Below are 22,558 nucleotides of genomic sequence, written 5' to 3'. Positions count from 1 at the left end.
AGAGCTAATGTTACAGCAGGGGAGCTCCTGAGGGGAGCTCCTCATGCCTTCGGAGGGCTGGGTGAAAATTAACCCCCTAAATTAGACTACTGCCTGGTTTAGTATAGACTTCATTTAACCTCTCTAGGCTGGGGGATTCACCGTGCCTACAACTGAGGCAGAGGGATCAGAAAATGAATCTGGCCTTTCATTTCCCTTGCGATTAGGTCAGAAATGGAGAGAAAATGGAGTCCCTGAAATGCATGACTAAAATATTCCAAGGGATGCTGAGTGGGAATAATTGAAAAGGTTTTTGTTTGTTTGTTTTTGAAAATGGCAAAAGGAAAAGAAAAAAATGCATTGTGCAAATTTATAAGATATATTCTTTTAACTTTTAATGCTTCATCCTCAGTATGTGACATTGTGACTGACAAAAGCTTCTGGGCCAGGATCAGGGCAGGTTTCATTTCAATGTGGCATGTGACTAATAAGGACCTCTGTCATGCACCAGAAATGTGGACCTTCACGACATAAAGAATTTGGCTCCTTCTGAAGTTTACAAGAGTCTCCAATTTATACTAGCAAGGTTTCCAAGGAAGTGAGCAACAAAAATGGTGCCAAAGAAAAGAAGTGGCAGTAACAAACTGCACAATTTAGGAGGATCCAGGAAGGTATGTACTGTTGAAAAGGCTGATTTATTCAACCCAGGAGATACCTGAACACAGATAGCCCCTACTGCACATCGATCATAGGGTACAATTGGACACAAAATGAATCCTGGAACACAGCCTTATGAAGCAAGGGACTTGTAAGCTGTAAGAATCCAGGGAGTCATAGTGCATACCTCTCTCTTGCATGTGCTCTCCGTAACAGAGCATCAGCTGTTCCTGCACATGGCTTGATTTTAGCATGCTGATTTAATATTTACAGAGTGCCAATAAAATTTTTATGATGACAGCTGGTGGCTCCTGTGGTAATTTATAAACAGCAACAACAACACAACACAGACATCAGAAACTCCAAGAGGAATTCTACACTATTGTGCAATATTCTCCACCAAAGAATATATTTCTTATTTCACAGACTTTTAATAATCTATGTGTAATATGTCCATGTTGGACTTTATGTAAAGTCCGCATTATGCAGTTAATATTTCCCCTAGGTTTAATTTTTTTTTTTTTCTTCAGAATGGACTTGGCTATAAAGACTCATCATTACCTATCACAGCATCTGAAATAAAATGGATCTAGATTTGCTATTGTGGTAACAGTGTTGGGTAATTTCTGCATTTGGAGCCTTTGCAAGTCAAACTGGGAAGTCAAGCACATGATTGCCTGCTTTTCTACCTGCATTGTGCTACCCCAAAAGAAGTATTAACAAATGGGAATTGTGCTGATGGCTGAGCTTGAACAGGCTACTGTTTCAGTACATGTTTACTCTGAAAATGCGTATGTAGAAAAAATACAAGTTGCCTGACCAGACTACAGATCCAGTGACTGGTCATTATCAGCGTGTCATGACAGATCTGCCAGTAACTGGTACTTGATTAGGAGATGCTACTATTATTTTTTACTCTACAGAAAACTTCCAGCTGTTCAACTTTTCCTCTGTTAATCCTTCCATTTTATTTCCCAAGTTGTTTTCCTTTCCTCTCCGTGTTTTTCCTCCCATCTACATTCATCCTTCAAAACACTGGAATGTTTCCATAAACCATTTATTATGTCTTTTCCACATATATCCCTGAGCGAAATCTGTAATGGAATTTACGAGGTCTTTTATATACAAGTGAAATCCGTGATGGAACAGACAACAACCTTTCCAGAAATTGTTATCAACGTCTTATTCAACATTGGCCGAATGAATCAGCCAATTTTCAGTGTGGCCTGTTCCTATGGCTGCCTTTATTTCACCTCTGTTATCAAGTTTTAGGAAACAAAACAAAACAAAACAACAAAAAAAAACACATTATTAAGAGCAACCTCTTCTCACAGCACTACCCCCCCCCCCCCCCCCCCCCCCCCCCCAAGGCGCGCATGCGCGGCGGCGCTGGCGGCGGAAGCGGAAGGTGGCGCTCCCGGCTGGCGGCGGCGGACCCCCGCGGTTGCCATGGAGAGCGGGAGAGCGGGGGGCGCGTGAGCCCCTCTCTCCCCCCCCCTCCCTCCCCCCCTTCCCCGCGCGGCCTCACCCGACGGTTGGTTCCGGTGGTGGGGGGGAGGAGGGGGGTCCGCCGCGGCCGTTACGGCCGTTAGGGAACGTTACAGACCGGAGGGTGGCCGCTTGGGGGTCCCGGTGGCCCGCGGAGCCGTTGGGGGGGGGGGGGGGGGGGAATGAGGGGCGACCGAGGCTGGCGAGGCTGGGCTGTCGGCGGCTTTACGTGGGGTGCGCCCCGTGCTACCGGCCCCGGACGGCGCTTGTGCCGGGGTTAAAGTGGTTTTTATTTATTTATTTAAATTATTTATTTATTTTATTCATTTATTTATTTTTGCGAAGCGATGAGGGTGCCTCTTGCCCTTGAGGTGGTAATGGAAGAGGTGCTTGGGTTTTGTTAGCCGGCAGGCGAAGGCGCAGTGCCCTCCGACCCCGTCTGGTTTCACGCTTTCAGTTTCCATCAGCAGTGATTTGTAGAGTGAGATTGTAGGTCTTCAGACACAGGACCTGACCAGTGATGTGCTAAGTAATACGTATTATCTAAGAAATTGTATATAATCTGTCCATATGAGGCTGTTTGGTCAGCAGTAGGTGAAGATAATGTCCTCGTGTTTGTGGTAAGTAAGGGTGTAGTGCGTATATACCGACAGCCCAACCCCATGTGGTGCTTGGCAATCGCTTAATGAATGCAGTATATGTTTACAGAAACACCTTGCAAGGTTTTATCAGTAGTAAAGAACTAGCTGGGAATGTCATGCCTACCTTAACCAACCTATCAACAGCCACCAAGTAACTGTATGGTGCAAAGGCCTCTCTTAACAGTCATTTATTGCATGAATGCGCAACAATAGGTATGTGGGGTTTTGTCACGGCAAGAATATGCTGCTGCTTTTGTTAGCTGGTTATTCAGATACTAGTTTTGTTAAGCTGAAGAGCTGCAAAAACAAATCTTGTCTGATGCAACTCTTCACAAAACTGACTTCTTAAATATATAGTTGAAAAGTAATTTAGTCATTTGGTTCATGTCCATGTTTTTTTTTTTCTGGTGAATTGTATTTTCAGTTTTGTAATAGTTATTTTAGACAGTAATTCTTGTAAACTACAGAAGATGTTTGGAAAAGTTGCAGATGTAAAACCACAGGTGGATCCACAAGCTGGGGGGGAGCCTGTTGATTGGCACATCCTTGCTTTAGCTATCACAGATACTGTAGGAAGTTTCTACTCTCTGTTCCTTTTTCTATGTAAATGGCTTAAAATACACTCTTTAGAAAGCAGTGTTTTTCTTACTCTGAAAGGGTATTTTATAAAGGTTGGTTTGTATGGGGTCTATTAAATCTCATTCTGCAGTGAAAAATACTATGAGATACTGACCTGTGTGAACGTTTGTTTAAGCATTTGTGGAAAAGTTCTGGAAGTGATTTTTCACAAGTCTTACTTTTTATACTGAAATAGAAGTCCAGTGCTACTTGTTCAGCTGAAATGAGGCAGAATGTACAGGATCTTGGTGCATCAATGCAACAGCCATAAAACCTGCAAGAAGCAGGTTATCACCAGAGCTGGGTGTCATGCTTCTTGAGATGAGAAATTGAGCAGTACTTGTTTCAAGTTTATTTATGAAACTTTTCTAAATAGGTGTTGGGACAGTCTTGGTGCAAAACTTTATACTTTTTTTTTGGAGGGGGGAGTTTGCATTCAGGTGAGCCTGTTAGAGTAATCTCTACTTAATGTTTCTGATTTGTGCAAAGCTTTCTCTTTTTTGGGGGAGTGACTTTCTGCCTTTCTGATTCATTTTGTAGTCTATTACTGAGCGGACATCACAGTACAAGTCGTACTGTGAGCAAATACTGAATTTATGGTACTGTTAACTGAACTGGGAAGAAGGAAGAGGGTTAGGAAAAAATGCTCTAAAGGCATCATTTAGTAAAAGTGTTTGGAAAAGCAAAACAATTCTTGACTGTGTAGGAAGGACTTAGTCATCTTTTGATAAATTTTGATAAATCTGAACCTTTTTACAGCCACAGATACTGTTTTCTTTCAAATGTTTTGTGTCTGAGACATTTATTTAGAAAAGATTGTTATAAATTCTGGTAAAAAAAGAAGAACACAAAGCCTCCAGTGTAAGTGCTGTGTTTTATCCTAAATTATTTTGTTGGAAAAGTTTTAGGCATGAATACTGGATTTCTAGATGTAAATCAATTGTTTCTTTTCGAATGATTTTTTTCAAACCAGCTCATAAAACTTTTTTTCCTCTACGTACTCTAATTATTCTTCTCAGAAATGGTGCATTCTAAAGAACTGGCACAATTGTTTGTGATCAGTCTTCCTTCATTTGGATATAATTTTTAAGTGAAAGAATGAATATATTTTTTTTAAAGTATGTTTTAGGAGTGAAGGCTACAAATTTACCTTGTCTCTGAACTGAATTAAAATCTTACCTTTTCTACCTAGTCACTGGAATACACATGTGTTTAATACTTTTCCGCATACAGGTTAATGTATATATGGTACATCAACAAAGGGGAAGAAAGGAAAAAGCTCACTTTGCTAGAGGAAGTCTTTATATTAACATCATTTATGCAGGATTGCTGAAAGAAGTATAAAGAAAAATAGGAAACTTAATTTGTCATTATAATAGGCAAGCAGGAAGCAAGTGTATGACAATTTAATGTAACTGAGATATATTGACAGTAGTGCAGTTTTCCGTAGAAATGTATCTGAATTCTACCATCTTAAAATCTGTGCTAAAATTGGGAAATAGCCTAGAACTGAAATTAGAAGAAAGCTATTTAGAATCAGTGTATCAATTCAGACAAGAGAGGCAAAGGATCTGCATATCTGTGTAAGTAGCTTGAAAGGAAGCTCTGTTCAATGATGAGAGGTATGAAGAACAGTGTAGAAGGTAATCCATTATATTCCACCTTTCAAAACAGTGATGAGGGTCATCTGAGTATCGCTCTCTTTTCTGTGTTTATTTCAGAAAAGATAGAGAAGAGAAGGAATCCAGAGATAGATGATGAAAACTGTCTCTTCTTTTACTGAGAATGGGTCCTTCTTTTGCATAGTTCCAAATTCGTGAAACTTGCTGACATCGAAGGTATGGTTTTGTCATTGCTTGTTTTTATTTATTTAATACAAAATTAAATAATGTCATGCATGCGACAATTAAGTCATTGAGCAGTAAGAATTTGGGACCATTTTCCATTATAGGCATTTCTATTGTTTTCTCTAGAGCATCTCTCATGTTATACTTAGTAGGCCACTCAGAAGCAAATATTTCTGTTGTTTTATCTGTCTATTTTGTTCCCTGAGATGTTATTTCCTCTTCTGAGGATAAGCCATGAAGTTCTGGAATATCTACTGTTCTGGTAAGATGGAAACTGAATGGATTCCTTTGCAGTCAGCAACGTTTCAAGCTGCCTGCGGTTTTATTGGCCTCTGTTTTTCTGTCTACATGATTTCCCCTTTGTAAATCCATTCTGACTACCACCAATCACCTTCTTGTCCATCCTGTGTTTAGAAACAGTTTCCAGGACTATTAGCTCCACCTTCCAAGGGATCAGGGTGAGGCTAAAAAGCTTGTGGTTTCCTGAATCTTTCTCCTTGTGTTTAAAAATAGGAACGTCACTTGCATTTTTGAGTCCTCGGGAACCTCTCCCATCAGCTCAGACTTTCACAAGCGATTGGGCATGGTCTCACAATGACACAGGACTACCTCCCTCAGCACGTGTAGTTGCATCCTATCAGGTCCCATGCAGTTTGTTTAAAGGTTTCTTAATCTGATCCTCCCTCCCTAAGGGTAAGTCTCTTTGGATCTGTACTTTCCTGCTGCTCTTAGAGGCCTGGGATTCTGGAAAGCAGGTCTTACTCATAAAGACTGAAGTGAAGAAGGCAGTTGGACTTTTTCTGTGGCCTCTCAGCAGGCACCCTGCCCCATTCAGCAGCAAGCCCACATTTACCCTGGCCTTCCTTATGCTGCTGATGTACTTGTAGAAATCCTTCCTGTTGACCTTCACGTTCATTACCAGATTCAGCACCAAATTCAATTCCAGTTCGCTTTCCTAATCCCAGCCCTGTATACTCAAATGTTGTTTCTGTATTCTTCATGGGACACCTGTTCTTACTACCCCTTCATATGTGCTTCATTTTTATATCTGAGTTTTGTCAGGTACTCCTTGTTCATCTGTGGAAGCTTCCTGCCACTTATGACTGGGCTCCTGCACATGGGACTGGACCATTCTAGAACCTGGAGGTGATTCTTGAACCTGGACTCCTCTTCTCTACAGGATGGTCTCCCAAGGGGTATAAGGTCCCTATGCAGTCCAAAGTCTGTTTTGAAGTCTGGGATTGTGATCTTGCCGTTTGCCATATTCCCTCCTTTAAAGTCATCAATGCCACCATCTCTTGGATATCATACCCAAAGCCATGCCTGACCTTCACATTCCCAACTACTTCTTTGTGAATATGAGGTCCAACAAAGCTTCTCCCAAAGTTGGGTCCTCAGTTGACCGTGCCAGGAAGTTGTTGCCAGGACACTCCTGAAACTCATACATGTAAAACTGCTGCTTCACCCTTCCAGTATATACCAGGATGGTTCAAGCTGCCCATGTGGACAGGGATTTGTCAATGTGAGAGCTTCTCTCAGCTTTCTGGAGAAAGCTTCATCTGTTTCTTCTTCTTTATCAGGCAGTCTTTCATAGACACCTTCCTGAATGTCACCCATCTTGGTCTTCCCACTAACCCTAACCTGTAAGCTCTCTGCTGGCTCAGTGTTTGCTCTAGGTAAGAGCTCCACAGATTCGTGCTGCTATCTCACATAAAGGACAATTCTCCAGCCTCATCATATCACAGAATCACAGAATTTCTAGGTTGGAAGAGACCTCAAGATCATCGAGTCCAACCTCTGACCTAACACTAACAGTCCCCACTAAACCATATCCCTAAGCTCTACATCTAAATGTCTTTTAAAGACCTCCAGGGATGGTGACTCCACCACTTCCCTGGGCAGCCTGTTCCAATGCCTCACAACCCTTTCAGTGAAGAAGTTCTTCCTAACATCTAACCTAAAACTCCCCTGACTCAACTTAAGCCCATTCCCCCTCGTCCTGTCACCAGGCACGTGGGAGAACAGGCCAACCCCCACCTCGCTACAGCCTCCCTTGAGGTACCCATAGAGAGCGATAAGGTCGCCCCTGAGCCTCCTCTTCTCCAGGCTGAACAAGCCCAGCTCCCTCAGCCACTCCTCATAGGACTTGTTCTCCAGGCCCCTCACCAGCTTCGTCGCCCTTCTCTGCACCCGCTCAAGCACCTCGATGTCCTTCTTGTAGTGAGGGGCCCAAAACTGAACACAGTACTCGAGGTGCGGCCTCAGCAGAGCTGAGTACAGGGGGACGATCACCTCCCTAGCCCTGCTGGCCACACTGTTCCTGATACAAGCCAGGATGCCGTTGGCCTTCTTGGCCACCTGAGCACACTGCTGGCTCATATTCAGCCGACTATCCACCATCACTCCCAGGTCCTTCTCTGCCTGGCAGCTCTCCAACCATTCCTCTCCCAGCCTGTAGCTCTGCTTGGGGTTATTGCGCCCCAGGTACAGGACCCGGCACTTGGCCTTGTTGAACTTCATGCAGTTGACCTCAGCCCATCGGTGCAGCCTATCCAGATCCTCCTGCAGAGCCTTCCTACCCTCAAGCAGATCGACACACGCACCTAACTTGGTGTCATCTGCGAACTTACTGAGGGTGCACTCGATGCCCTCGTCCAGATCATCGATGAAGATATTAAAGAGGACCGGCCCCAGCACCGAGCCCTGGGGGACGCCACTAGTGACTGGCCTCCAACTGGACTTGGCTCCATTCACCACGACTCTTTGGGCCCGGCTATCCAGCCAGTTTCTAACCCAACGAAGCGTGCGCCAGTCCAAGCCAAGAGCAGCCAGTTTCTTGAGGAGAATGCTGTGGGAGATGGTGTCAAAAGCCTTGCTGAAGTCAAGGTAGACCACATCCACAGCCTTTCCCTTGTCCACCCAGGGTGTCACTTTGTCATAGAAGGAGATCAGGTTCGTCAAGCAGGATCTGCCTTTCATAAACCCATGCTGATTGGGCCTGATCGCCTGCTTCCCCTGCAAGTGCTGCGTGATGACTCTCAGGAGGATCTGCTCCATGAGCTTCCCTGGCACTGAGGTCAAACTGACAGGCCTGTAGTTTCCCGGGTCTGCCCTCCGGCCCTTCTTGTAGACGGGCATCACGTTTGCTAGCTGCCAGTCAACTGGGACCTCCCCCAATAGCCAGGACTGCTGATAAATGATGCATAGTGGCTTGGCCAGCTCCTCTGCCAGTTCCCTCAGTACCCTTGGGTGGATCCCATCCGGCCCCATCGACTTGTGCACATCCAAGTGCCGTAGCAGGTCACCAACCAGTTCTTCGTGGATAATGAGGGCCACATCCTGCTCCCCATCCCCTTCCACCAGCTCAGGGTACTGAGTATCCAGAGAACAACCGGTATTGCCGCTAAAGACTGAGGCAAAGAAGGCATTGAGCACCTCCGCCTTTTCCTCATCTCTTGTAACTAAGTTTCCCCCCGCATCCAGTAAAGGATGGAGATTCTCCTTAGTCCTCCTTTTTGTGTTGATGTATTTATAGAAACGTTTTTTGTTATCTTTAACGGCCGTAGCCAGATTGAGCTCCAGATGAGCTTTGGCCTTGCTAATTTTGTCCCTGCACAGCCTCGCTACATCCTTAAAGTCCTCCCTAGTGGCCTGCCCACTTTTCCAAAGCTTATAAACCCTCTTTTTCCTCCTAAGATCAAGCCACAATTCTCTGTTGAGCCAGGCTGGTCTTCTTCCCCGCCAGCTCGTCTTTGGGCATGTGGGGACAGACCGTTCCTGCCCCATTAAGATTTCCCTCTTGAAGAGCGCCCAGCCTTCCTGGACCCCTCTGCCATTCAGAACCGCCTCCCAAGGGACTCCACCAACCAGTGTCCTGAGCAGCTCAAAGTCAGCCCTCCGAAAGTCCAATACAGCGGTTTTACTGGTCCCCTTCCTGGCCTCGCCAAGAATAGTGAACTCCACCATTTCGTGGTCACTCTGCCCAAGACAGCTCCCGACAATCACATCCTCCACCAGTCCTTCTCTGTTTGTGAAGAGAAGGTCTAGCGGGGCGCCACCCCAGTAGGTTCACTAACCAGCTGCGTCAGGAAGCTATCTTCCACGCTCTCCAGAAACCTCCTAGACTGCTTTCTCTGGGCTGTGTTGTGCTTCCAGGATATGTCAGGGAAGTTGAAGTCCTCCACAAGTACAAGAGCTGATGATTTTGCAACTTCTGTCAGCTGCCTGTAGAACTCCTCATCCATCTCCTCATCCTGGTTCGGCAGTCTATAGCAGACCCCGACCAGGACACTGGCCTTGTTGTCCCTGCCGATCCTAACCCAAAGGGACTCGACCTTGTCATTCCCAGCCTCGAGTTCTACAACATCAAAAGACTCTCTAATATAGAGAGCCACACCACCACCCCTTCTGTGCTGCCTGTCCCTTCTATAGAGCTTATAGCCAGTCATTGCAGCACTCCAGTCATGAGACTGGTCCCACCACGTCTCCGTGATGGCAACCAAGTTGTAGCCTGCCTGCTGCACGATGGCTTCCAGCTCCTCCTGTTTGTTACCCATGCTGCGTGCATTGGTGTAGATGCACTTCAATGCCAGTGTGTCTTTCATAAAGAACTTGTATCCATCCGTGGCAGCACTCCAGTTGTGTAAGCTTGTCTCCATGATCTGAGTGAGATTGCAGTGCTAGAACTGCATGCAGAACAACTTTTTGGTCTTTGGGACTCATCTGTTCCTTTATCCCTTCTCCATCACCTGCAGGATGAAGGAGATACCACCTAGCCACCAGGCCTTGGATGTCGTCACCTGAGCAATGTTGTCATGTCTGCTTGCTCCTGGTCTCTCTCACCTGGCTGTACCTGTGGTGCTCATGTAGAAGAAGAGCAGCTGGGTGTAATAGTTTGCGGGGCAGGCTGCTGGCCTCAGTAACAGCTTCTTTGTGGTATTGTGGACCCAAGCCCTTAGCAAGCAGCAGATCTTGTCAGGTGACAGGTTGGGTCAGTAGAGGCACGTCAGCCCCAGCAGCAGGGAGTTTCTCACCACTCGATCTTCTTTGACCCATCCTGCTTGCTCTGCCATGGTACTTGGGCTGAGCCAACCCACAGGTTCATTTGGACAGAACTCGCTGCTTTTGCTTGCTGCCGGGTCCCTGGGGAACCATCCATCTGGTGCTGGAGCTCATAAGCTCCCAGCCTTCTCCATCTTGGATATCTCCATTCCTAGCCTGACAAGCAGAGGTGTGCTGCCTGTGCCCCTTCTCAGTGCACATACAGCTGGGGGTTAAGGCTTGTTGTAGCTACACTGTCTTGAAAGGGATCTGGTCCATCTCCTTTTCAGTTCTGCTGTTGTTGTATAGTCTACTCACCTCTTCCCACAACTTCACAGCTTGATGAGACAGATCCTCCAGCACACATTCAGAGTGATGTAAAATGTTATTTAGTTCTAAACCTGCTGATTTACAAAGGTAACTCACAATAGAGTCATATTAAGAACTATCCGATTCAGGAGTATAAAAAATTCTATGTTATTTATATGTTTAGAGACTATTTATATGTTTAGATATGTGCTACTACTAATACTGTGTATATAACAGACTTTTATGCATGCATGTTACATACAGTAAAATTAAAAAAATCAAATATAGGACTAAAAGTCTTCCTTTTTTTCATAAACTTAAAAATGGTTTTAAGGGTACAGAACGATGTATTCAGCATACAATACAGGTTTATAACAAATGTTAGCAAATTTTAGGGTAAAAGTGGCAAATGCACTGCTATACTTGAAAAAGAACACTGTTGCACTAGAAGACAGCAATGAACAGGTGCATAAACAGTGAATAAATGTGTGAAAACATCAGTTTATTCAGGTCTGTGTGTAGTTAGTTACCTAGAAAAAGAAACAAGTTATTAATGAAACTTGTGGATAGGTAGTAATAAGCAGAGAAGTTGTGAATGACAACGAGAATGAAACAAAAACTCCCTGGAAACAGGTAACATCTGACTGATAAAGGAGGTGAAATTCCACTGTAGCAAAAATAAAGGAATGAGAGGAAATCCATCTAAAATGAGCAAGTTCCCTGAAGCCCAGAGGTAAGGGAAACTGCTGTTCAAAGGAGAGTGTCTTGGATAGAGTGTAGCCAGTGTTTTATGTGTGTGTTGTGACATTAAGATACTTAACATGAAGGCAGCCTAACAAAAAATGTAAGTAATTCTTCCCTTGAAGGTTCTGATGAGTGGTGCTTGCAACATGCAGTGCTGGGAAAGAGCAAAAAAAACCACCAAACCATCATGCTCTGAAGTTCATATTCATGGGTTTTCTTCAGTCTAAAATTAATAAAGAAACAACTAACCAACCGAATGAAAAACACAGCATGTTAAACTGTCAGAATGGAAACTTCAGTATCTTAAGTGTGATTAATAGTGAGAAAACATAACATTTTGTTACACCTCTTAAAAACCTACGTGAAAGATGTTAGGGTATTGTGCTTCCTTTATATGTTAGATTGCTCTAAATGGCACAAAAGAGAATACTTAGCAGTGAAAAACAACAAAATTATAGGTGAGCCTGTGAAAATTTTAGCATACAAGCTTTTAGAAAAATTGTCTTAATATGTATCTGGGAGAATATAACAGGTAGGTGGGACAAATCCTTGTATAAGATAAATTATTCCATGTGTTTCCTGCAGCCTTTTTATTTTGATGGGAGACTTCTTTAAATGTTAATCTCATTTGCCACTGCCAGCTGTCTGACCTTAGTTGCTTGCTTTTTCTGTTACTTGCTTTTTTTTTCCATTGCTTTTTTTACTTGCATCTCGATGATAAATGTTGCTTTTTAGTGAAATATAACTAGTTAATGAAATCATAAGATAGTTCTCTTCCCTCTATATACTGCTCATATACTATATGAACAGTATATGTGAAAAAAAAATAAATTTTGATTTAATTCCTTAAATCATAAATTGACTTTTTTTTTTTTCCATTTTAATATATGTAGACCCCTGTAGGTTGAACAATTCTGGTTTCATGTACTTTGTTTGTTTGTTATTATCTCTCTAGGATCACCTTTTCTTCTTGAGTGTGACAGATTGTTACGTGTTTGTGTTCAATGGGACTTCGAATTCACTTTGTGGTTGACCCTCAGGGTTGGTGCTGCATGGGCCTGATCATCTTTGTTTGGCTGTACAATACAATCTTCATTCCAAAAGTCATCCTTTTTCCTCGCTATGAAGAGGGACATATTTCAGCTGTGGCAATTCTGTGTAAGTCTTTTTTTAAAGTAACTTAGTCCTTTTTTCTACTAGTAAAAATAGTATCTTTGGATAACAGTTAACAGGGTAGAATATGAAGGATAAGAGCACAGGGACACATTCTATACTTCTGTGTTATCAGCAGTTGAGACGCTCCTTTCAAAGGTATTACAGTAAAGCTCATTTGTGTGGGAAGTGGGGAGAAGCATTAACGCGCCTTTGAAGTCCAGTAGCTAGAACGTTTTTACTGGATTAGCTACTAGTGTAATTATGGAAAGTTGACAGACGTTAAGACTCATAGCCCTTTGTGTTCGTCAGAAGTTAGAGTGAGAGTTCTGTTGGTTGAATAGCTGGGTTTTGCTAGACATGTCACATACCCGTTGGTAGGTAAGCTAATATGAATTATGCTAATAGGATCTGCTGAGGAAAAACCTTATAACAGGAGCCAGCTTTTTGGTGAAAATGGACCATTGGAAATGTCCTCTCACGTGGAGGCTTTGAGGTATAGAATAGCTGGCATGTATTTTATAAGGCAGTGGAGGAAATTCTTGACATAAGTGAGTAAGTTCAAAGTGTCATCCTGCTGCTGCTATCAAAGCAGTGTTAACCACTACTTTTTCTTTCCCTTTTCAATTTTAGGGAGTACTCAATATTGTAGATCATACAGCACCAAAAATATATCTGTTACTGAATGAGAAGACTGAATAATTTCTAATTCAGTGCTGGAATACCTACATTTTTGATGTAGTGTAAAGCAGTTACCTTACACACCTCTGAATAACTAGCACTTTTCTACTGGAGACCAAAGCTGAGAAAATTAAGATACGTGTTTCAAGACTTGGATGGTCCCTACAATATAATTCACATATAGCTTCCTAAATGTTAACATGTTGAATAGTAGTAAGATCTGTTCAGATGGTGATTTGTTTTTGTTGGTTTTGTGTTGTGTGTTTTTACTTTTTTGGTGTGTGACCAGTTCTATCATGGTAAATGTCTTAGTAACTATGTAACTGTGTCATTGCTTTATTTGTAATGTTTCATAGGTGGGGATATTTTATTTTGTTGGGTGGAACAAAATCACGTACTAAAACAAGTGCAAAAATGTGCTGTATATATCTCAGAATTTAACTTTTCTTTTAAAATGGCTTTTTTTTTTGTAATAATCTTGTAAAAGCAAGATGAAGATTTTGGTAGATTGGAAAGCTACAGCAAAGCTCGGTATAATTTTGAACTAATAATTCTAACCTTTGAATGTAACTGTTTCTTTAATAGAAAGGGTAGTAGTGCTACTGCATGTAAAAAAAAAAATGTTTTTTTTTTTTAATATGTCATTAAGTGCTTCTTACAATCAAAACATAGGAAAATGAGGATGGAAAGTTCAGTAAGCTTTGAATCTTCGCCAGGATGAGGCTGAGCTGTCTTTACAATTGTGGAAAGTTTTTTTGTTGTTGTTTTTTTTTTTTTTTTTAAATGGGCAGAGACTTGTAAGTGCATGCTGTTTCTTGCATCAATGCTTGAAATAAAACTTTTGACCCCCAAGTCTTGCTATTCTTGTATGTCCAGCACTCATGGAAGATGGATTAGAAGATAGGTCCACCATAATAACGGCAAATCTGTTGGGGTTTATGAAGGAAGCTGAGGAAATGTGCTGTTTCCTAGTAGCTGGAAAGCAAGACAAAGAATTCCTTTATACTTGCCAACTCTTTAATTTCTTTTCCTGGGTATCTGTGGCTAGCCAGTGAAAAATCAAGTAGTGGGCTACCTGGAGCTGTACACAGATGGTGCAAAATTGTACCTCTTGTGTTTATAAAACCCACTGGTCAAGTATGTCTGACAGGATACAATTTCCGTTTGGGTTTCACACTGGTTCTGTGAAGCACTGATGAACAGCACAGAGCAAATTCATGATCTTAATGCATCTGTGAAGTGTTATGCTGCTGACTTGTTAAAAAGTTGAGGGTTTAAAGCTGTCCCTAAATTTTGAGACCTGATATATTTGTAAACCCAATTGATGGGAATTCATTGAACGGATGTATAATTTGATGAAGCTTGTACATACTGGTATAATCATAGAGTCATAAAGGTTGGAAAAGACCTTCAAGAGTACCTAGTCAACCATCACCGTACTACAATATCACCCACTAAACCATGTCCCTGAGCACCATGTCCGGCCTTTCCTGTGCACAGCTTTCCAGCCACTCTGCCCCAAGCCTACAGCGCTGCATGGGGTTGTTGTGGCCAAAGTGCAGGACCTGGCACTTAGCCATATTGAACCTCATCCCATTGGCCCGGGCCCATCAACCCAACCTGTCCAGATCCCTCTGCAGAGCCTTCTTACCCTCCAGCAGATGGACACTTCCCCCCAGCTTGGTGTTGTCTGCAAACTTACTGAGGGTGCACTCAATTCCCTCATCCAAGTCATCAATAAGGATATGAAAAAGGACGGGCCCCAACACTGACCTCTGGGGAACACCACTGGTGGCCGGTCACCAGTTGGATTCCACTCCATTCACCACCACTCTCTGGGCCAGGCTGTCCAGCCAATTTTTAACCCAGCAAAGAGTATGCCTGCCCAAGCCAGGCCTGCCAGGTTCTCCAGGAGGATACTGTGAGAGACTGTGTCAAAGGCCTTGCTGAAGTCTAGGTAGACTACATGAACAGCCTTTCTGTCATCCATCAGGTGGGTCACCCAGTCATAGGAGAAGAGGTTGGTCAGGACATGAACCCATCCTGACTGGGCCTGATCCCCCAGTGGTCCTGCGTATGCTGTGTGACTGCATTCAAGAAGACCTGTTCTTCTAAAGGTCATCTAAAGATGACCTTTACTGGCACCAAGGTCAGGCTGACAGGCCTGTAGTTCCCTTGGTCCTCCTTATGACCCTTCTTATACATGTAGATGGGTGTAACATTAGCAATCTACAGTCATCTGGAACCTCTCTGGATGACTGTGACCATGACCATAATGTCTTTTTGATTTTTTTTTTCATTTAAAAACTAAATAAATCACACCTATTTTTAAAATGAGCAACCTGGTCTAGTGAAAGGTGTCTCTGCCTGTGGTGTCTGTGTGTGTGTGGGAGGGTTGAAATTAGATGATCTTTAAGATTCTTTCCAACCCAGACCATTCTATGATTCTGTGGTTCATTTTGCCTTCTGGATAGTGGAAAAGCAATTATCTTTTATATAATTAAAGACTGTCATGGGTTGCCTGCACAAAGGTACTGAAGTGGTTTTTAATTTTTTGCAGAGAGATTTACACACTTAAGTGATTACTGTTGTTTTAATGTATTTAAGCATAGAGGATATTGAATATTTATGCATAATATGTACAAATGATTGTTAGCATATGTAAAATACTGTTGTCCAATGAGAAAAAAAAAATATTGTTTCACATTTACCTGCTTTTCTGAAATTTTAATATGTTTGAAGTAATTTAAGTCTGATGTGTTAACCCTCCTGATTTTCTCCCCCCAAAAAACAGTAACAAATGATCACTTGTTTTTTCAGGTTATTACTTGTGTTCATTGTTTTGTATAGCTTCATTAGTAAGAGCCTCAGTAGCTGATCCAGGAAAGCTACCTGAAAACCCAAAGATTCCAATTACAGGTACATTAAGTTGTTTCTATATAGTTGAATAAAACTTACTTTAATGTCCTCAGAATAATTGGAAATCAATTTGATTTTGTAAGATTTAATTGAAACCACAAGCAATCTCTGTTGAAGACTATATTGTTTCTGAAATGAAAATCAGTATAAATCGCTTTTCTGACCTTTAAACTTCTAGCACTTTCTGCTGTGTAGACTCAAAACTTCTTTTTAAAATTTGTACTCCTTTATATGTTTAGTTATGCAGGAACTTATGATAGGAAATCTTTTGATGGGGAGAATTTTGCATTCTATGCTTTCAGACTTACTGCATATACTTCTAATGTTAATATTTAGTATGATTTTTTTGAGATGCTCAGTCATTTTTACTCTACTGCTTTTTTCTCTAAGTGAATTTATGAGATGCTGAAGGTTGTAGAAAGTACAAGTATGCTGGATTTTACTTTTTTTTTTTTCTTTTTTTTTTACACATTTTGTTGCAGTGAATTATGTTTGTATGGACTGTCACACTGGTTACATTACATTGATATCCAGTAGTGACTGTGACAATTCTTCTGTACTTGTGAATGTATTCCACAATTGCTGTATGATGTCTGATGTACCAGAAATGGGAGAGAATTTGAAACCTTTGTAAACCTGCCATGGAGAAAACCAATATTTTAATGAAGCGTTTGATGTTGTTAAGGTGCTTGTATAATGCATAATGCTTTTACACAGCAGTTTATAATGGAGTAGGACTGTTAAAGAACATGAGCTTTGCCACATGAACAGAAAATACTTTTTGAATGTAGAAAGTGTATCAAATACAGTGATGGCTGAATATTTCAATCTTGTCTTGCAACCTGATGCATTCTAGGAGTAACACTTCCCTTCCTCATGGTAGTGAGAATCTGTGGTGATCTTTTTGGAAACATGATCTGTTTAGTCCCAGAACTAATGTTATGATACACACAAACTACACAGGAAGTAGTAGGAAGGATAGTAGGAGTCTTCCTTGGAATAATGGTGTGAAACAGTGATCATGGAAAATCTGCTAACAGTGTTCTTTATGTTCCTGGTAACTAAGCCTTTGACCAAGTAAAAGGAAAGATTGCTTAGACTGGAGTCAGACAAGAGTCAGACCTCTTGTTGCAGGAATAGCAATGTGGAATCTGCAGTCTGAAGTCGAGAATGAAGGTGCTTAATACAGTTACAGACATTTACATTTTTGACTGAACATATTTATCCATTTCCCAGCAAAATACCAGGACCGTTACAAACAAGTTCTCTTTGTGCAGAAGTGTTTCTTTTAGAGTATGTTTGAATGTTCTCCATCCTTTGATCCTCATGTTTCAGCCATATACAGAAATGATACTTTGTAGGTACTTCTGAAGGTGGGACACGTAGGCTTGACTGTGATAATGTTATTACGATTTGATGTGTGTCAAATCATATTTAATGCATATCAGGAGTTTGTCCTTTCTAAAGTAGCAATTAGGTTCCCTGGTATTCTGTGGATTTACAACAAGATGTATTTTTGTATGGTATAAATTGCATTCAAAAATGAGGTTGAGGTGTTTCTGAACTCTGCTGTTAGCTACCCTATTAGGGAGTGACACCTTTGTGACACTGGATTTATGGGAACAGATTGTAAAACAATTTCCATATGGCATTATTACTAGTTTAATGATCTCAGATATTGGGCTTCTGTACTTCCAGTGTCCAAATGTTATTTGTCAGCAAGAGAGACAAGATTAGAGCTGCCAGCAGGTGGCTCAGAAAATGCTAAATTTATTTTCTTTACATTGTGAGAATGTATTATCATACAAAATTTCAGAATGCTCTACTGTAAAAACTAAGCTTTTTTTTTTTCCCTGGGATTTAAGAAATTTCTCTGCATCAAAAAAGATTCTAGTTAGGTAGAAACAGCCATTCAAAATATTTACAACTCTTAATCTTACAGCCCAATTATTACAGTGTTGGTGTCTTTTGTTTCTCATATGAATACAAACTTTTTGACTATGTCACTAGAATTCTTTTTTTCAAAGGCTTCCTCTAATTTCAGTGACCCAATTTGAGATAAATAAAAACTAAGCTAAGAAATAGTAGCTCCTGTTAGTTTCAGCTAGTCAAGTGAGCTTTAAGAATCTCATGTTGGGCATTGAAAACTAGTGTGTATTTTTAAATAAAATTCTATCTTTTATCTGTTTTTTAGTTGTTTTTTTTTTTTTTTTTTCTGTATAAAATTCCATGTTGAGATGTATATCTTAAAATGCTTTGGGGTAGAAGGTGCTTCAGAAGCCTTTGTTGTGTATTTTATTTTAGTTGCCTATATTTGACAAATACAAGTCTTTCTTCAAGATTTTGGAATGCTAGGGAGAGTGTGTGATGTTTCTATTTAGCAGGTGGGTTTGTTTTTTTTTTCAGAATAGACGTGTAAGAAAATAGAGTAATGCTTTTCCTTGTTTGTGTGACAGTTTTTGTGCTATAATAATTAATCATAAGAAATATATAGGAGGAGAAAGATTTTGGAGAAGGAAATTAGCACAGAACTGTAAAATTGCTACAGTAACATTTCACTTTAATTAAGGTGATAGTGTGTGGGAAAAAATATTTCTTATATGCTGCTCATCCTACTCATGTCATAGTAAAAAAAAACTGTTTCTCTTTGAATCACTTAAATACATGTTTGACATAAGAATGCTGGACTGAGTTTCAGTCTTTCTAAGCTATCTTTATATTTTGCCACAGAACGAGAATTTTGGGAATTATGTAACAAATGCAATATGATGAGACCAAAGCGTTCACACCATTGTAGTCGTTGTGGACATTGTGTGAGGAGGATGGATCACCATTGTCCATGGTAAGACTAGGGCATTTATTTATCCTAGCAATCTACCCTTGGTTTAGTATATTATTTCAAAGTTCATGGTCTTGACTACTGCTTATTTGTTTGCTTTCTTTCTCAATAATGCTTTTTTATTTATGCATTTAGAGCAAGGTAAGAACAGCTTTGTGACTTTCTCATGCCTACAAGAAGAACTGACAAAAAGGACTGTTGCAGTGTAGCATACAATCATTAACTAATTGTTATGTACTATACAGTCTTGTAAAGTTCACATATTTTGTTTAAAGAATTGCAATTTTTAGTCCTTAAAGCTGATATTAATATAATTAATTTGTACATTGCATACGAATTTATTTGTTACAATTTAGTTTTTTGGTGCTGGAAAAAATATTTTCTGTAGGAAATAAAACTATATGTATTGGATTGAAATAAAAGATTACAATTTCAACAAATGAGGGGATACTGTCTGTAATAATGAGAATAATTCATCATTTTTAGATAGTTTTTGGTTTTTAGTTTAGTGCATGGCTGTGCTGGATAGAAAATGTTATTGCTGTATACCAAAGGCCATTTGTCATGACTTCACTTCTGTGTGAAAGTGAAATTTCTTCTTGTAGTGTTCCTTAACTAGTTTCAGTCAAAATAACTAATCTGGCTATGATTCTCTGTTTAACTCTGATTGTTTATTGTTTAAAATTAAAATTAACATTTCTCTCAGTGGTTCTGTGGTATGATTTCCAGCAAGGCAGCAATGATGAACTCCAGAGGATAGGATTAAGGTCAGGATCCTCCTTTGCTGATTTAGCCATTTTTCAAGCTACCTTTTTTGTCTATTGCCAGTTCAGAAAATAGTGCTGGTATAATACTTTTGTCATTATTGCTTAGTGTGGTACTGATGTCTGTGCTAGTGCTTGTGCTAGAGCTACCACACTTGCATGAAATTGTACCTCTGAACAAATTTCATGCATCAGTGTAACTTCTGTGAAGCAGACTAGACTTACTTTTTGGATTTTTAAGTTAGTTTTTCAAGATTGCTTGTGATTACTTTACTCCTTTATGTTGAAAGTACTGCAGAAAGACTTTCTGAATAGAGATGCTTGTTTTCTGACTCCAGTGTCTTGCATTCCTTCCTAAGTCAAGTTTATTTATCCTTGGAGTACCCTGTGATCACATTTATTTCAAACTATTCATTTACATTTCCAGTTCTTGGGCTATATAGCTCACAACAAATAAAATGTAATGACTGGAAATGTCATTATTGAGTATATTATGATGATGTTAATGACTGATAATATTAATGTGAGATTTTGCAGACATTTAAGAGTCAAGTTTTACCTTGAGTATTATTACGTAGACATATCTCTGCTGTAGGAAGGTAAAGAGAAATATGTCTCCTGTTCTAAGCAGTATTTTCAGTAATACATCCTAGGCCTTAAGCGATTGTGTAGGCATATCCTTCTTTACAATAACTGCCATCTCCAACACAAAGACCACCGCTTTGATTAAGAAGGGAGTGGTTAGTCAGTACTTGGCCCATACATAGTCACACATTCTCTTACATAGAAATGGTTGTACTCTGTTCATATCATAACTGCAGTGTTAACAACCTTTATATTTTAGTCTATATTTACTTTGTTTCTTTGCAGGATTAATAATTGTGTTGGTGAAGACAATCATTGGCTGTTTTTACAGCTGTGCTTCTACACTCAAATTCTTAGTTCATATACGCTGATACTTGATTTCTGCCATTACTACTACTTTTTGCCTCTGAAAAAAGATAACGGGGTAAGAATCTGTTTTCTATGTGAAATGAATTAATAGCTAATACTACAATATAATTTACTGTGGTATCTAGTTACTAAACATTTCTGCTTGTCCACTTGTCAAGAGGAAAGAGAGTTCATACACATGTATATTAAATGAAGAAATTGATTTATGCTAAGTAACAAAATATTCTAATATGGAGTATAATTTCTAAATGTTAAAAATACATTAGGGAAAGGAGGACAAAACCAGCTAAATTCATTTAGAAGTGATCAGTGAAAAGTAGGAAGAAGCAAGCTAACTAACTGCTTTAGTTTTATTATATTTTCTTTTGTCTTTCTCCAAAGTAAATTTTTGCAGAGTGTGTTTTTTCTGTCCCAGGTCCCTACTTGAAAATGATAAAATTGCCAGAAAAAGATGAGAACATAAGACTGTTCTGGAAGGATAAAAATGCACATTTATTTTAAAGCAATATTTTGTGTTCTTTTAAAAAGGTCATGTGGGTCAAGGAATAATTAAGTTCAGTTTATTTTATTTGGACTGTATGCCAGTATGGTATTTCAAGGTCTCGTCTTCAGCAAAATGCAGAGGTGAATTTATGCATCGGAATAGGGTAAAAAGGTGTTTTTCACGTTCCTCAGTTGCGGAACTAAAGTTGTAAAGTCTCTGTATCTGGTGTTTATTTATGACTGTTATTTGTATTCTGTAAGATTCAGAATATTCAAGAAGTTGCCTTGTAAGTTGCTGAGTCATTGAAAGTGCTAGAATAGCAAAGCTGATACTCTTTGTTTTGGGGTGAAAAAAAAACACTAGGAGATCTTGCTCATAAAGAAACAAAAACTTCTTCCTAGAATCTGAAATGAACTTTATATTTGTCCCAGACTGTGCAAATACAATCACACTAAATAGGAAAACGTAAAATACAATTTTAAAACATTCAAAATTAGGTAACTGTAACTTTCCAGGTATGAAAAGACTACAACCATTCCAGAAATTTGTAATGTACGCTAAATGTTATTGAGATTTTTTTTAAATACTGGGGTATTCCTTTTTTTGTTTGTTTTTATCATCCCCTGTTGAGGTGACACCCCAGTATTCTTTCTGCTGGTGACATCACACCCATTTTCAAGTGTGCTGGAGGCTAGTTCCAGGATGTTAGTAAGGCAGGTACCGTATTCCATTTTGTTGAACAACTTAAATTTCCTATCTTATTTTGTATCCCAAATGATGTAAAATCAGAGTGCTAAAAGTCCTGAAAATTTGTACTTCTGTAAGGGAATAAGACATAGCCATCCAAGCCTCCTATTTGCTCCCTTGTCAGTCTGCAGTAGATGTGATGTTCCCAAAGAAGCATATGTGAATATGGTATATTGAAGTAGAGCTGAAAAATGTAAGAAGAATTTGCTTCTTGGATCATTTAGAACTGAAAAAAGTGCTAATCTGATATTCATAGATATCAACTTTGTATTGCAATGAATTTAACAAAATAGATTTTTTTTTTCTCTGAAAAGAGAACATCTTCATTCTGATGAAATTTCCTATTTTATTTTTTTCCTATTTCCATTTCCTATTTTATTTTATTTTATTTTATTTTAATTTTTCATCTATATGAAATTTCCATTTATATGGTTTAAAGGGCTCTAGAAACATGGGAAACAGAAGAATTTGCTGGCTTCTTGGATCATCTTTCCATAGATACAAACATTTCCTGATCAACCAAGGCAAAGTTCTTGCTGTGGGTTAATTCAGTAGGCAGCTAAACTCTACACAGCTGCTTGCTCACTTCTGCCCAGTGCAAAGTGGAAGAGCATCAGAAGGTAAAAGTGTAAAAACTCATGGATTGAAACTAAGACAGTTTAAAAGGTAAAGCAAAAGCTGCAAAGCAAAATAAA

General features: G+C 40.0%; 1 protein-coding gene across 1 annotated transcript in view; it reads left to right on the top strand.

Moving 5' to 3' along the window:
- The first annotated feature begins 2,052 nt into the window (after positions 1 to 2,052).
- The window catches only part of ZDHHC21 (zinc finger DHHC-type palmitoyltransferase 21), a 45,111-nt gene continuing 24,605 nt past the window's right edge, over positions 2,053 to 22,558 (top strand). The window contains exons 1-6 of the mRNA XM_032205705.1: positions 2,053 to 2,170; positions 5,105 to 5,221; positions 12,279 to 12,481; positions 15,977 to 16,075; positions 18,806 to 18,917; positions 20,549 to 20,687. Coding sequence (XP_032061596.1) covers positions 12,328 to 12,481; positions 15,977 to 16,075; positions 18,806 to 18,917; positions 20,549 to 20,687 — 504 coding nt within the window. The 5' untranslated portion in view covers positions 2,053 to 2,170; positions 5,105 to 5,221; positions 12,279 to 12,327. The remainder of the gene's footprint in view (positions 2,171 to 5,104; positions 5,222 to 12,278; positions 12,482 to 15,976; positions 16,076 to 18,805; positions 18,918 to 20,548; positions 20,688 to 22,558) is intronic.

Source organism: Aythya fuligula, chromosome Z, assembly GCF_009819795.1.
Source record: "Aythya fuligula isolate bAytFul2 chromosome Z, bAytFul2.pri, whole genome shotgun sequence".
Taxonomy (NCBI): domain Eukaryota; kingdom Metazoa; phylum Chordata; class Aves; order Anseriformes; family Anatidae; genus Aythya; species Aythya fuligula.
This window is presented reverse-complemented; position numbering and strand designations above follow the sequence as displayed.